Source organism: Clarias gariepinus, chromosome 3 (genome assembly GCF_024256425.1).
Source record: "Clarias gariepinus isolate MV-2021 ecotype Netherlands chromosome 3, CGAR_prim_01v2, whole genome shotgun sequence".
Lineage (NCBI taxonomy): Eukaryota > Metazoa > Chordata > Actinopteri > Siluriformes > Clariidae > Clarias > Clarias gariepinus.
This window is the reverse complement of record NC_071102.1, coordinates 27,991,954-28,005,432: the sequence shown is the minus strand read 5'-3', so window position 1 is coordinate 28,005,432 and position 13,479 is coordinate 27,991,954. Positions and strand designations below refer to the sequence as shown.

At 35.7% G+C, this 13,479-nt stretch overlaps 1 protein-coding gene across 2 annotated transcripts in view; it reads left to right on the top strand.

Annotated features, from left to right (window-relative positions):
- calcr (calcitonin receptor) overlaps positions 1-13,479 on the top strand; it is a 67,695-nt gene that overhangs the window by 33,928 nt on the left and 20,288 nt on the right. For both annotated transcript variants that reach the window (XM_053492587.1, XM_053492588.1), the window contains 7 exons: positions 435-597; positions 5,035-5,142; positions 7,350-7,453; positions 7,559-7,721; positions 7,839-7,949; positions 8,074-8,186; positions 8,866-8,957. In XM_053492587.1, the coding sequence (XP_053348562.1) occupies positions 435-597; positions 5,035-5,142; positions 7,350-7,453; positions 7,559-7,721; positions 7,839-7,949; positions 8,074-8,186; positions 8,866-8,957 (854 nt within the window). The remainder of the gene's footprint in view (positions 1-434; positions 598-5,034; positions 5,143-7,349; positions 7,454-7,558; positions 7,722-7,838; positions 7,950-8,073; positions 8,187-8,865; positions 8,958-13,479) is intronic.

Here is a 13,479-nt window from a genome sequence, read left to right as displayed (position 1 = left end):
GCTCGCTCATGAATTACCTCTCATCTTTCCTCAGAATTATAAGTGTGATGACTCATGCCATGTACCACTACTACAGATGCTACTGTATCTGAAGCATTGCAGAATTAACATTGTCTGTCTGCTTTAGAAAAACCTGGGCTTGATCTCGGCACTTTAAACCACACTGTTATGACACAAACGGAGCTCTTGCATTTATGAACCATTCTATCTTCACAAGCACACTTTATCATGCTTTACAAGATCTGAAAAGCTTTTGAAGTATAAAATGGCTTACAGGCAGAACTTGCAGATATCTTTTAGCAGTCACGCTAAAATAAATGTAGAATATTTTCTTGTCTTCACTTCTTGCCGGTGCTGAGCATAAGCCAATGTGCTCTTAGCGTGTCTTTCCATATTGATACAGTCTATCAATAGTGCATTTTTATTTTTTACAGTGCATGACTCCTGTGGGTGGACAAGAGCCTAATGCTGAACCAACTACAGACTTTTCTCTAGCTCCTGCTATGGGGGTGATGGAGGGGGAGCGCCAGATCATGACTGAATCTCAGTATAAATGTCTGGAGCTATTAAGCAGAGATGGGATACGCAATAAAACAGGTAGATTTAGAAACATTGTCTTAAATTAACTGTATACGTACGGCACCTGGGCAAACATTCACATGGTTAATATACTGACTTTTCTGAATTATAATAACAATTAAATTGACAATATAAAAGGAGAAATAAAACAAAAAATATTTCTGAATATTTCCTGATTAGCAAAGGAACACAATGGACATTTTGAAACAGTAGCTACAGTAGTTACAGATAACCAATTAAACCGATTAGGCATGACCACAGCTCTCCAATAAACTAATTAAGCCTGATGTTCACTCTTTGATGAAAATCACACTTACAGAGAGGCAAAAAAGTATTGAGTCAGCCACCAATTGTGCAAGTTCTCCCACTTAAAAAGATGAGAGAGACCTGTAATTTTCATCATAGGTATACCTCAACTATGAGAGACAAAAAAAAAAAAAGAAATCAAGAAAATCACATTGTAGGATTTTTAAAGAATTTATTTGCAAATTATGGTGGAAAAGAAGTGTTTGGTCAATAACAGAATTTCATCTTAATACTTTATGTACACTTTGTTGGCAATGACAGAGGTCAAATGTTTTCTGTACGTCTTCAAAAGGTTTTCACACACTGTTGCTGGTATTTTCTGTTGATGTTTTGGGCAACACGGACTTTCAGCTACTTCCAGAGATTTTCTATGGGGTTGAGATCTGGATACTGGGATACAGGACCTTGAAATGCTTTTTACGAAGGCACTCCCTTGTTGCCCGGGCGGTGTGTTTGGGATCATTGTCATGCTAAAAGACCCAGCCACGGCTCATCTTCAATGCCCTTGCTGATGGAAGGAGGTTTTCACTCAAAAACTCACGATACATGGCCCCAGTCATCCTTTCCTTTACACAGATTTGTCGTCCTATTCCCTTTGCAGAAAAACAGCCCCAATGCTTCATAGTAGTTATGGTGTTCTTTAGATGCATCTCAGTATTATTTCTCCTTTAAACACGGAGTTCTATTTTGGTTTCATCTGACCATATGACATTCTCCCAATCCTCTTCTTGATCATCCAAATGCTCTTTAGCAAACTTCAGACAGGCCTGGACATATACTGGCTTAAGCAGGGGACACGTCTGGCACTGCAGGACTTGAGTCCCTGATGGCGCAGTGTGTTACTGATGGTAAACTTTGTTACTTTGGTCCCAGCTCTCTGCAGGTCATTCACTAGGTCCCCCCGTGTGGTTCTGGGATTTTTGCTCACAGTTCTTGTGATCTTTTTGACCCCATGGGGTGGGATCTTGCGTGGAGCCTCAGATCGAGGAAGATTATTAGTGGTTTTGTATGTCTTCCATTTTCTAATAATTGCTCCCACAGTTGATTTCTTCACACCAAGCTGCTTACCTATTGCAGATTCAGTCTTCCCAGCCTGGTGCAGGTCTACAATTTTGTTTCTGCTGTCCTTTGACAGCTCTTTGGTCTTGGCCACAGTTTGAAGTGTGACTGTTTGAGGTTGTGGACAGGTGTCTTTTATACTGATAACAGATGCCATTAATACAGGTAACAAGTGGAGGACAGAGGAGACTCTTAAAGAAGAAGTTACAGGTCTTTGAGAGCCAGAAATCTTGCTTGTTTGTAATACTTATTTTCCACCATAATTTACAATTAAATTCTATAAAAATTTTCCTTTTTTAAAATTATTTTGTCTCTCATAGTTGAGGTACACCCATGGGCGTTGCTAGGCCATTTTTAGGGGGGGTTTAGCTCCCCTAACATTTGTACTCAGCCCCTCTAAAAATTCTCCATAAACTTCCCACACATTAGTGATCGCCCATCGTCCCGTCTAAATTTGATATGAAAGCGGCAGCAGACTTCGGCTCCTTCGGCTCCTCCCCGTCTTTCAGCGCGGTGTTTAATTCGCCATCACAGAGAGAGGATTAAGGCAAGGTGTGTTTTTCAATAAATTGTTATATCTGCATCAGTGCAGTCCTTTCTCATAAATACAGTTTACTAAATGTCATGAGGGATTAATCAGTTAAATCTTCGCTGTGTTCACCCTCATCACACCAGCTGTTTCCTCTAGTGAACATGATGTCCTTAATACATACTCTATTAACCTATAGTCTACTTTATAAAACAATCATGCCATCGCTGTTTTATTTAGAAAACCTGTCTATATAAAACATTGCAGAGTGCATATGGCATTAACTACTATAGAGTTATGCACATAAATTATTAAAAATAGAGACAGACAGCATTCAGTGCACTCATTTTAACTGCATAGCAGTGTGATTTACAGAGATAGAAAAATCTTTGTTTTTGGTAATAAATATTGTATTGTATTAAATAATATCCCAAATCGTAAAATACATTTATTAGCCTTAGAGTAGGGTTTTTGTAACTTTGATTTAGAAAACTTTTTTTAATCAATAGAAACAAAAAAAAGAATAATATTAAAACGATGCTTTGTTTAATTACATTAAAACAATGTTTGTCTGTATGAATTTGAAGAAATAGCCTAGTAGCTATGAAATTTTAAGGGGTTGAATAGAGAACCTACTGTCTTATTTATGTAGCTAAAACACTAAATTAAACTAGATAACATGATGATCAATGTTTAAATATTTATATTTACCTTTAGATGGAAGGTTTTTCAAGATTTTCTATTCTTACCTGCTGCTCATTTGGAGACCTACTCCCATGTGACTTAAAAAACCTTCCATCCACAGTTCTCTGTTCAGTTCTACAGTTCTCTAAAAGCACAGCCTCTCAGGCACATTAACACTGTGTTCCCAACATTGATTGAAGTCATTGCATCAGAAACTATTTTTTATGTCTGCCAGTTTCCAACAAAAAGCAGCAGTATTGTCAAAGAATTAACAGATCAATGTTTGGCATTATTGGCCCCCACACAGTTTATTCCATTGTCCAGCCTCATAGGTGTGTTGTTTATATTGCTGTTCAACGTAAGTTTAAAATTATATGCTGTTTGTTTGGTTACATTTTTCTGATTGTACCTGTACATAGAAAAAGGTTTATACAATAAACAGTGTGTGTGATCAAGAAGACTCATTTGAGTACTGATTCTGAGCAAGCCAAATATGTGTTAAACATCTATGGGGGCTGAGCCCCCCTTAACTGAAAATCCTAGAAACGCCCCTGGGTACACCTATGATAAATTATAGGCCTCTCTCATCTTTTTGAGTGGGAGAACTTGCACAATTGGTGGCTGACTAAATACTTTCTTGCCCCACTGTAACTTATCAAGATTTTACCTGTCATTGGTGTTTGTTAAACCGGGCCGTTAAACAACAAGAACTTAAAAAGTAAAAAAAAAAAATTACTTTTTCCATATTATATTGATAAAATTATACACAGTGACATCCAGTGAACCGCAAATAAAAAACATTATAGATACAGATTATATGTTTATTAGCTAGCCCATTAGGCATATAAAATCTTTAAAATGCTACCGATTATGATGTTTTGGTTGCTCACATACTCAGTTGACATAAAATAATATTGTAGGGCGACCCAGTTAGCTAGTATATTATCACGTAATCAGTAATTTGACGTAGTCAAGGTGTAGTCATCTGTTCTTTTATTTTAAAAGTCTAGTTTTTGAAAATCAAAGAAAATGATTTTTTTTTGTGCTGTCAAATTTTGTATAACGTTTAAACACACTGGACTATTAGAAAAATGACATTATCACAACTGCAGCTAGTCCACTACTCTGGTTAAAATCACACAGAACCATGCTTTTTTCATAGCAAGTCTATTACTGGTAGTAAACTGGAGCTGTGAGGTGGTAGTGCTACCAACTGCAGTCCTACTTATAACCGGGGTTAAAGTGGGTGAGAACAGTCTGGAACAGCATTTCGGCACATTCTATAAATAAATTAATAAATAATTGGATTGGCAGTTCATACCAAAGATTCTAAAGCGCTAAACTCTGGTAGGGTACGGTATGATCTTTGGTTCATACCAAGGTTAAGCATACTGTTAAATTAACATTTTGTGTGTTGCAGTCTGGTTGCAGCTTGGCTTTTCTTCAGGCTCATACCAACAAGATACTCGCTCAGCAAATCAAAATATAATATATACAGTATGGCGTTATATTACTATCTACTAAAGTCATGTGTGTGAAAAAGCACATACTGTAGCGCGTGCTTTTGTCTCAAAACTCCCTGAGCACACGCGTGTCTTTAAACACACGGTGGAAAAAGCACATCTGAGTTGTTTTGAGGTGAGTCATTTTTCCTGCTGCACTGCTACACTGGGTTTTATGGTTCCCTGCCAAATCCCACTTTAACCCCTGCTTGTAATTATAAATTAAGAACTAATAGCCAAGACACAAACACTGTGCTTGTCCCAGCGCAGATGCCAATCATTGTACAACCTGACAACTAATGCTTGGGTTTGAGCTCACATTTACACATGGGGAAAGTTGCTTATTGTTAAATCTTTGTAAAATTCTTTTTTTAGCTTCTCACTGTAGCCGGTTTTGGGATGGCTGGTTGTGTTGGGATGAAACTCCTGCTGGGGCTTATGCTACTCAGAGCTGTCCAGACTATCCCACCTTTGACACCTCCGGTAAGACTCAGGAAGTTATCACATGACCTATCTTGACATTTGATCCTTTGGGTAATTGGAAAAGCGGTCTCAAACAGAGATTTAATTTTGCAACATGGTCTTTTTACCCTCTAACATGAATTGCAGCAAAACAGCACCAGCTTTTAGCAGGCGTTTTTTTTTTTTTTTTTTTTGCCTGAAGGTGACTGGGAAAGCTTGTCTGGATTTTATTTGGAAACCCAGAAGACAATTTATTAGCTGTTGGGGGATTACAGAAAAGCAGTTCAAGAACATCTTGATCCCTCTTTTCAAACAGAATCAAAAAAAAGAAAGAAAAAAAAACTCCCCAAGTTTGGAGTGATCAAGTGCAAGTGATGTTGAGTGATTCTACAGTATAAGAGCTTGTACATTTATAAGAACTTGGAGATCCCACAAAAGCAAAATCATTGTCATGACAATTTATGTCAAATAGTTCTTAGAGTTCTTAGCATTGATATAATTAAAATATGATTTTTACAGACTTGTTTGTGTCCTGAGAAGGGTTGAATTTATTTCACCGTATAGTATTCCTATTGTATGAGTTAAAAACATTGCAACAAAGCATTGCCATAAAATATTAAGTAAATATTGTTTCCTTTGTATATTCACATATGAGTTTTGAAATTTGTTGAATTTAGACTTTGACTTATAAGTTTAATCAACCGAGTAAGCTAAACTGAAAGATGCAGATATCTTATGAGCATTTGGTAAATGTTAGCTATCATAATTGCACTTTTATCTTACCCTTTTCCCTGACTTAGCTAGTAAGGTCATCTGGCTATACAAACCAAGAAAACTAGCTAATTATGTAACAGAATGCTGGAAAATTACTTTAAATTATGTTGTAGCAGGGTAAGAGAAAATGGACAACAGGATTAATTTCCCATTGTGATAAATTATCAAATTGTAACACTATGAACCCCCGATAAGAGGGAAGAGAGGAATCTGTAAACAATAAAATTTCATGTACTGTACATAGCTAAGGGGTTGGTTTTTTAATTAGGTAGAATTTGTCTACAAGTACAGTGGGTACAGAAAGGAATCACCCCTGCTTTAAAATAGTATTTTTTCTTTCTTTTTTTGTAGCCTGAAATAAAGACACTCAGGTTTTGTTTGATCCAGCTTTATTTATTAAATGCAACTTTAAACCTCCAAGTGAAAGATATATCACCAACATAAAAAGCAGAATCAATGTTTTGGAAAAGGACAATCCACTCGAAAAAATTACTTGTAAACTCAATCAGGTGCGGCTAATAATCTTCTCAGTGGCACACAAAACTTTCCTCATCTACTGTAGACACTGCAATATTTGTCCACTCTTCTTTGCAGAACTGCTCAAGTTGAGTTAAATCTAATGGTGACTGTTTGTGGACTGCAGTCTTCAAGTCATTTCACAGACTTTCAATAGGGTTTAATTCTGGCTTCTGACTAGGCCATGCAAGGACTTTATCCTGGAGATCTTGTGGCAGTGCCTTGCCACCCATAGTTGATTGTTTGCTTCAGTTGCACTATTAGGCTCTGATATGCCCTGGCTTTTCACGCTGGGCTACTCAAAATGACCACAGCTGATCACAGTTGAAAGTCTTTGAAAGGCTTTCTGTGCCATTAAGAAGGTGATTAGCTTTACATAATTGAGTATACAGTACAAATGATTTTTTTAGAAGGGGGGGGGGGTAATTTTTCAAATCAGTGATTCTGTTTTGTTTATCTTTTTTTTTCTATTTTTGTCTGACATGTTGGTGTTATATCTTTCACTTGGATGTTAAAAGTTGCATTGAGCAAACACAGCTGGATAGAACAGACCTGTGTCTGTTTTAATTTTAGGCTGCAACGCAACAAAATGTAATTTTAAAGGGGGTGATTATTTTCTATACCCACTGTATATTACATAAATCTGTTAAATAATTTTTCAATGACTGTAAAAAAAAGTACCAGAGCTTTGCTTTGCTTGTTATTTACATAGATTTTTAAAGATTCTTTTGTGACAGAATGAACAAACAAGATAAACACTGAAAACTAAGCAGAGAAGTTGTTAAAGTGATTTAAATAGCCTCACTCTTCTGTAGACCAGTATACAGATTATTGAAATTTACAGTCACAGACTGTGCTAATGCACTGATTGATCTCAAGGTGCAGCACTGGCATAGCTACTCCTAAATGACAGTTTGAGTAATTGTTTTTTTCTGCAGAAAAAATAACCAAATATTGTGATGAATCTGGTAATTGGGCTCACAGCACATCAATAAACAACACCTCGTCTCAGTGTCTCAGCATCTCAAAGGACAAATTAAAGGTAATTACTGCAGATGTTGTCTGGCCATGTACCAGTCACTTTGTGGGGGCGGGGCCTAAGATCTGTACTGTAGCTAAATCAGTTCTATTCTCCTAACCCCTGCAGAAAGGGTCTGTTTATGGTGAAGTCGAGCCAGAGGCTGATGCCTCAGCAGAAACACTGGTCAATAGTGTGGAAACCCAGAAAGCAGAGGGGAGGAAGAAAATCATTGATGGCCAATATAAATGTTTTGAGAAAATGAACAGAGACCCACCATATAATAAGTCAGGTAGTGGAGGACTCTTATTTTGAATTTTATCCCATTGGATAAACACAAATAAAAATTTGCTTAAAAACAAATTATTGTTTAAAGGCATTTGTTTAATTACATTTATTTTAACTTTAGGTCTGTACTGTAACCGGACATGGGATGGGTGGTTGTGTTGGGATGATACACCTGCAGGAACATACACATCTCAAAACTGCCCCAACTATTTTCCTGACTTTGACCCCACAGGTAAGAGCAAAACAAACCTCACAACCATGATTTCTGTTGTTGTTTGTTGTCAAGTCTCAAGAACATTTAAAAACTTTTTAATATATGCAATTTCTTAAATGACAAAATAATTTTCTTATATTAGAAAAGGCCATAAAATATTGTGATGAGACTGGGAACTGGTTTCTACATCCCGAGACAAACAGGACATGGTCCAACTATACCTTCTGCATTGCCTACACTAAAGTCAAGTTGAAGGTAAAGAAATTCATGGCATCGGTTTTATCGAAACATCTTAATACAAATTAAACCTTGAATAATTTAATTTCGGAAGCGTGCTTGTAATCCAAAGCACTTCCATGGCAAAGCTAATTTACCCCTTAAGAAATAATGGAGACTCCGATGATTTATTTCACAATCCAAAATTATTCATATAAAAATAATTAATACAAAGTATAAAGTAAAAATAAAACAAATTAACCTACATGTTACCTTTGAAAAGTATCTTGACAGAGGGACTACAGTGTAGAACACACAAAGGGAATTTCTGCTCTCTGAGGGCAAACAGAAAACTTTAACAAGGAACCTATCTAATGACACTCACTTTTGCCTCCTTTTGTGGATTTTGCAGAAATGTCGGTAAAAAGATTAAAATCTCACGTATTGCAACAGTTAACTTTTTTTTGTTCACGAGTGCCATTGTTGCAGTACAATTACTAAAGAACAGTCACTACACTTGGACACAAAATTAAAAAAAGGTCACGAACCCTGAACACTTTGACAACCAGATGGAAGAAAATCACTGGGCTTCCTTTAATAGGTACATCTGTATTACTTTGAAAGAAGAGGGGAGAATAAGCCAAGTATGGCATTAAACATAAAATGTTCCAGCCTTAGACATCTTGTGAATCTAAAGTGTGTTGTGTATATTTTGCAGAATGCGTACATTCTGTACTACATGGCAATTGTGGGTCACACTTTGTCTATTGCATCCCTTCTCATCTCTCTGGCAATATTTTTTTACTTCAGGTAAGTTTGCTTCCTTTGATACATTGCTTTCCCATGCTACAGTATTGTTTATTACATGTAGCTTTTAGCTGTCTTTTGAAGCAAGGTTTCTCATCCAGGGAAGTGGGTAGCATGGGAGTGGTTTTGGGGTTTGCATCCCTGTTGAATAATTTTTTATTATTCATATTACATAGTACAGCTGATTAAATACATGTCATAATAGAGAATATTTATTCTGTATTTGCACAATAATAATGTTCCGAAAATGGACATCTTTAAAATAAACATTTCTTAAACTTTCTTTAATCATTTACAGTAGTTTTATTGGTATGAAACATGATTATTAAATCAGTTTAGTGTGACTGTGTTCAGGGTATTTTATTTTCAATACTTTATATTGGCAAGATTGTAAGAGGATAAAACTACATCTACTTCTGTCTAGCATGTAACAAAATGCATTTTATTGTTGCATTTTGTCATTCTTGTGTAGATCATTAGTTAATTTTATATAGCACATTCACTCACTTCCTACCAACAACAATTTCTGGGTATGCCACTGAAACCATTGTGAAGGAGTGGCATTATAGGGTGTTCCTAAGATACAGAACTGTACAAAAGTGTTGAGACACCCCTAAATTGAACTTAAAAAATACATTAAAAATACAAGAAATAATTCTTCCTGGGGAAATAAAATAAAGAAATGCATAGCACTGTGCATCAAGTTTAAAATATTTAACATATAAAGATACTAAATATGTATTAGAATGTATTTCACAAACTGAAAAGTGGATTTTAGTAAAAAGTTTTAGCATGCGTCATCCATCATCAAAGCCTATTAACAGTAAAATAAAAGGATGAAGGTACTGTATGCTACTCAGTGCAACACTAAGTCCATGTCCGTTCTTCTCTCATTTATTTGTACATTTTAAACATGTACAGTACTGTAGGTCTACTCAGTTTTTATGTTGTTTTAAGAAAGTGTAGTTTCACATCATGTTTGGAGAAGTGCCAATAAAACCATTTATTATGGTAAAATTTACCATATTAAAATCATTGCAGAGATCTAAGAGAATATATAGTCCCTTGAATAGATCAAAAGTTTCTTTATTCTTCCCAACTCTTTGGGTTCTACGGTCAAAACTTTACTTCCTACTTTCAGGCTTTATTTCCTGCTAATCCTTTATGCCCATTAGTTTTGCTTACTGGTTTGTAAGCCAACTGACACCGAAAGTGTTTTTGCATTTGATTTTTTTTTTTTTGTTGACAGCATCATTTCATGCTGACTTGGTTTCTTTTAAAACTTTGAACGATGGTTACTCAAGCAAACTCAATTTCGTGGGTTGATTCACATGGTATAGTCTACAGAGAGACATACCAATTTCTTTTGCTTAGAAATGTGTACTACACTCATTGTATAGTTTTAAATTGTTTATAATTTTTTTGATTTTCCACTATTTGAAAATGCCAAACAACCGTTAGATTTTGTGAGCATTTTGACCATATGTTTTTTTTTTTTTTTTTTTTTTTTTGCTGTAGCCCTTTCACCTCAAGGTTCAATAAGGATTTCTGCTTAACATGGTTGTAAAAAGTGGTATTTTAAGTTGCTGTAGACAGATTGAACCCAGTCTGACTATTGTCTTCTGACCTCCATTAACAAAAAGGCAAAGAAACGTCAGCAACCATGTATGCCATGGTTAAAGTCACTAAGGTCACATTAATATAAGCTTAAATTTGACTTTTCTGCTTATTATATTTTATTTTGTTTTAATATAATATCAATCTAACTTAATATTTCACCAAAACAGACCTGGATACATGTATCATTAATGACCAATTATTCTTTTTTTATCCATAATATAAAAAAGTGTTTTATGGTCAATCATAGTTCGTATATATTATATAGCTAGCTATTAAACTATCTAAAACATTGTTTCTGGCAGCCCAAACATCAGACACTGGATGCCGTGCTACTGTAGTCCCAAGCCCAGATAAAATGAGAGGGTTGTGTCGTAAAACCTGTGCCAAGTTGTGTGAAAACTCTTATGGATTCTATACTGTCAAAAGTTTATCTTGAAGCACTCAATGTGGTCATTGTAACAGTTGTTGCACTTAAGTTGTGGAATTTGCTCTTAGTTTTCTTCTCTTGACAGAGGTTGTGGTGTGTTTATCCTTTGTTTGGTGCCACTGTGACAATGTTATTGTCTTTTCAATGGACCTGATCATTTGCCATTTTATTTCATCAAGGAGTGCAAGTGAAATAAAAAGAGTGTCTAACAAAACAAAAATGCCTGACCCAAACCAGTCTTTAGGTAGAGAGTATGGAAGTCCACCATATGGTTCCACGTAATATATGTGATTACTGGACAAGCTATATTTCGAGCTATACTACAAGATATACTTCCTATTAAATGCTTATATTCATGTCGGCCATACTATGGGATCATGCTTTCATACACCAAGAGCCATTTCTAAAATGAAATGACTTTGTATGACTGATTGTGCTTGGAGAAGATGAGTGTATGTTAAAAAAAAATTAGTTGTTGAAGATCTGTTGTCTACCTCAACTGAAACCAATATTTGATTAAAGCCATTTCTCCTCATTGCAACTAACATGCATTTAATGTGTACATGACAGTCAAGTGACTAGTACATGTATCTTGGAATAGATTTGGAACAAGATTTGATGAGCATCCTATTAAATGTAATGAGCTCATTCATTCTCAGATACAGATACTTGTTCTTAATTTTGGAGGAGCAGAGTTTGAATATTTTAATATTAAACTCTGTAACCGTGGGTGTATTTTTTAATGAGAAAACATCGATTGGATTAGGGCAGCTTTGTTTTACATATTCTCGAGTATTTCGAGAAGGGGCAGGTCAAGATCACTGATAAAAAAAAAAGTTCAGCATATTCATTCAACAGCTTTGCTGTCAAATTACATGTCTCAATCACTATCAAATTCACTCCACTCATATTGAAGGATAACTGCAAAGCATGAAGGTTTCATGCCTTGTCTGGGGTGTCACCTAGATCCCATATATCCAGAACTTAACCTCTTGAGACTTGAATGTTCTTATTTGAGGACGTGGAATCTTCTCCTAAGTACATTGTCTTCATATCCTTCTACAATCTCCCTATGAGGACCGTTAGGCATATTTTTTTTGCCATCTGTTTTCCTGTTTAAAGACCTTGAATAAGTTCAGTGTCAACAGGCGCTTATAAAGAGAAACACTGATGAGAACTTGCACAACAGTAGAGTTCAGGTTTTAGGAGGTTAAATTTAATTGAAACTAAAAGAAGGAAGAATTTAAGTAGAACAAGATGCATCTGTGTGTATGTACTGTATGTGTACTGTATACCTAAATGCACTGTTATCCCATCCGTTGCTATTGTTGCTATCAACATTCTATGAGCACATTGAACTAAGCCAAGTGATTTTAAAAGCATATCAATGAAAGGCTACTTATTTGTGTACCAAAACTCTAATGTGACAAATTTATCATGTATCAATGTGATCACTTTTGTAAATGGTTTGGTTAAACAAATTAAGTGCACATGTTCTGTATATATTTTTAAGACAAATTATTGCTACCATAATTGCTTAACTTGCATAGTTTTCACAAAATAGTAATTTTAAGTAACGTGTAAGCTCTCTCTTCATGTCAGAGTATTGCATTGTACTGTATAACTACTTTACGGTCTTTCACAAACCTTAATTGACAGAAGACAATCCGTGAAGTTTATTAAAACAGATGTTGAGACAATGACGCAAAGTAGTAATGTGTTAAAGGGATAAGGTTCAGTAAAGTTATAATTGTGCTCTGTTGTACAGTATTTGCTGTTGTAATTTCCACCGAGTGTACTGTATTGTACATGCCTTGATTGATGACTGTGGCGTAAGGAATGACAGAAAATTGTATATGGGAAAAAACTTCTCTTTTGGGCTGAAAATTCAAAAGAGAAGTGTCGAAGTGATGAAGTACATTTAGAAGACAGAGTTGGAAATACATGGGGGAGTGTGTGTGGGGGGGAGGGGGGTCTGCATGGTCTTCCTGAAACTCATGTAAACATCTCCTGCAAAGTGAAGCATGTTCAAGAAAAATAGTGTTAAATTTAGTGATGAATAGCTGAGGCTTTTTTTATTTGCATATTGCTTATATAATTTCTGATGTGATATGTATTATTTGATCTCCCCAAAGTTTTATTTTTACCTTATTGCAACCAGATGTGGTGTTTACAGAGGAATGTGACATTACACCACAGCATAAGGCTTTTATTTATGCCCCTCCCTGATCACTGCCAGAAAAGATTGGTTAGAAATGTGTGATTCAGTTTGGAAAATAAGCACAGTTTCCCCTCAGGTCTTGCCAGTCTTCCAAGAACATTATTACACAAGGCAGCTGATTTTTGTGGCTCTTTAGGGCCCATATGTGTGAGGTCATGTGAATAAGATGTCTCTAGTAATGGGCAGGATCTGTTGCATGTTTAAAATATTTCTGCCCTGTATTTTTGTTTGCAGGCTTGCTGAAACTTACTGAGACA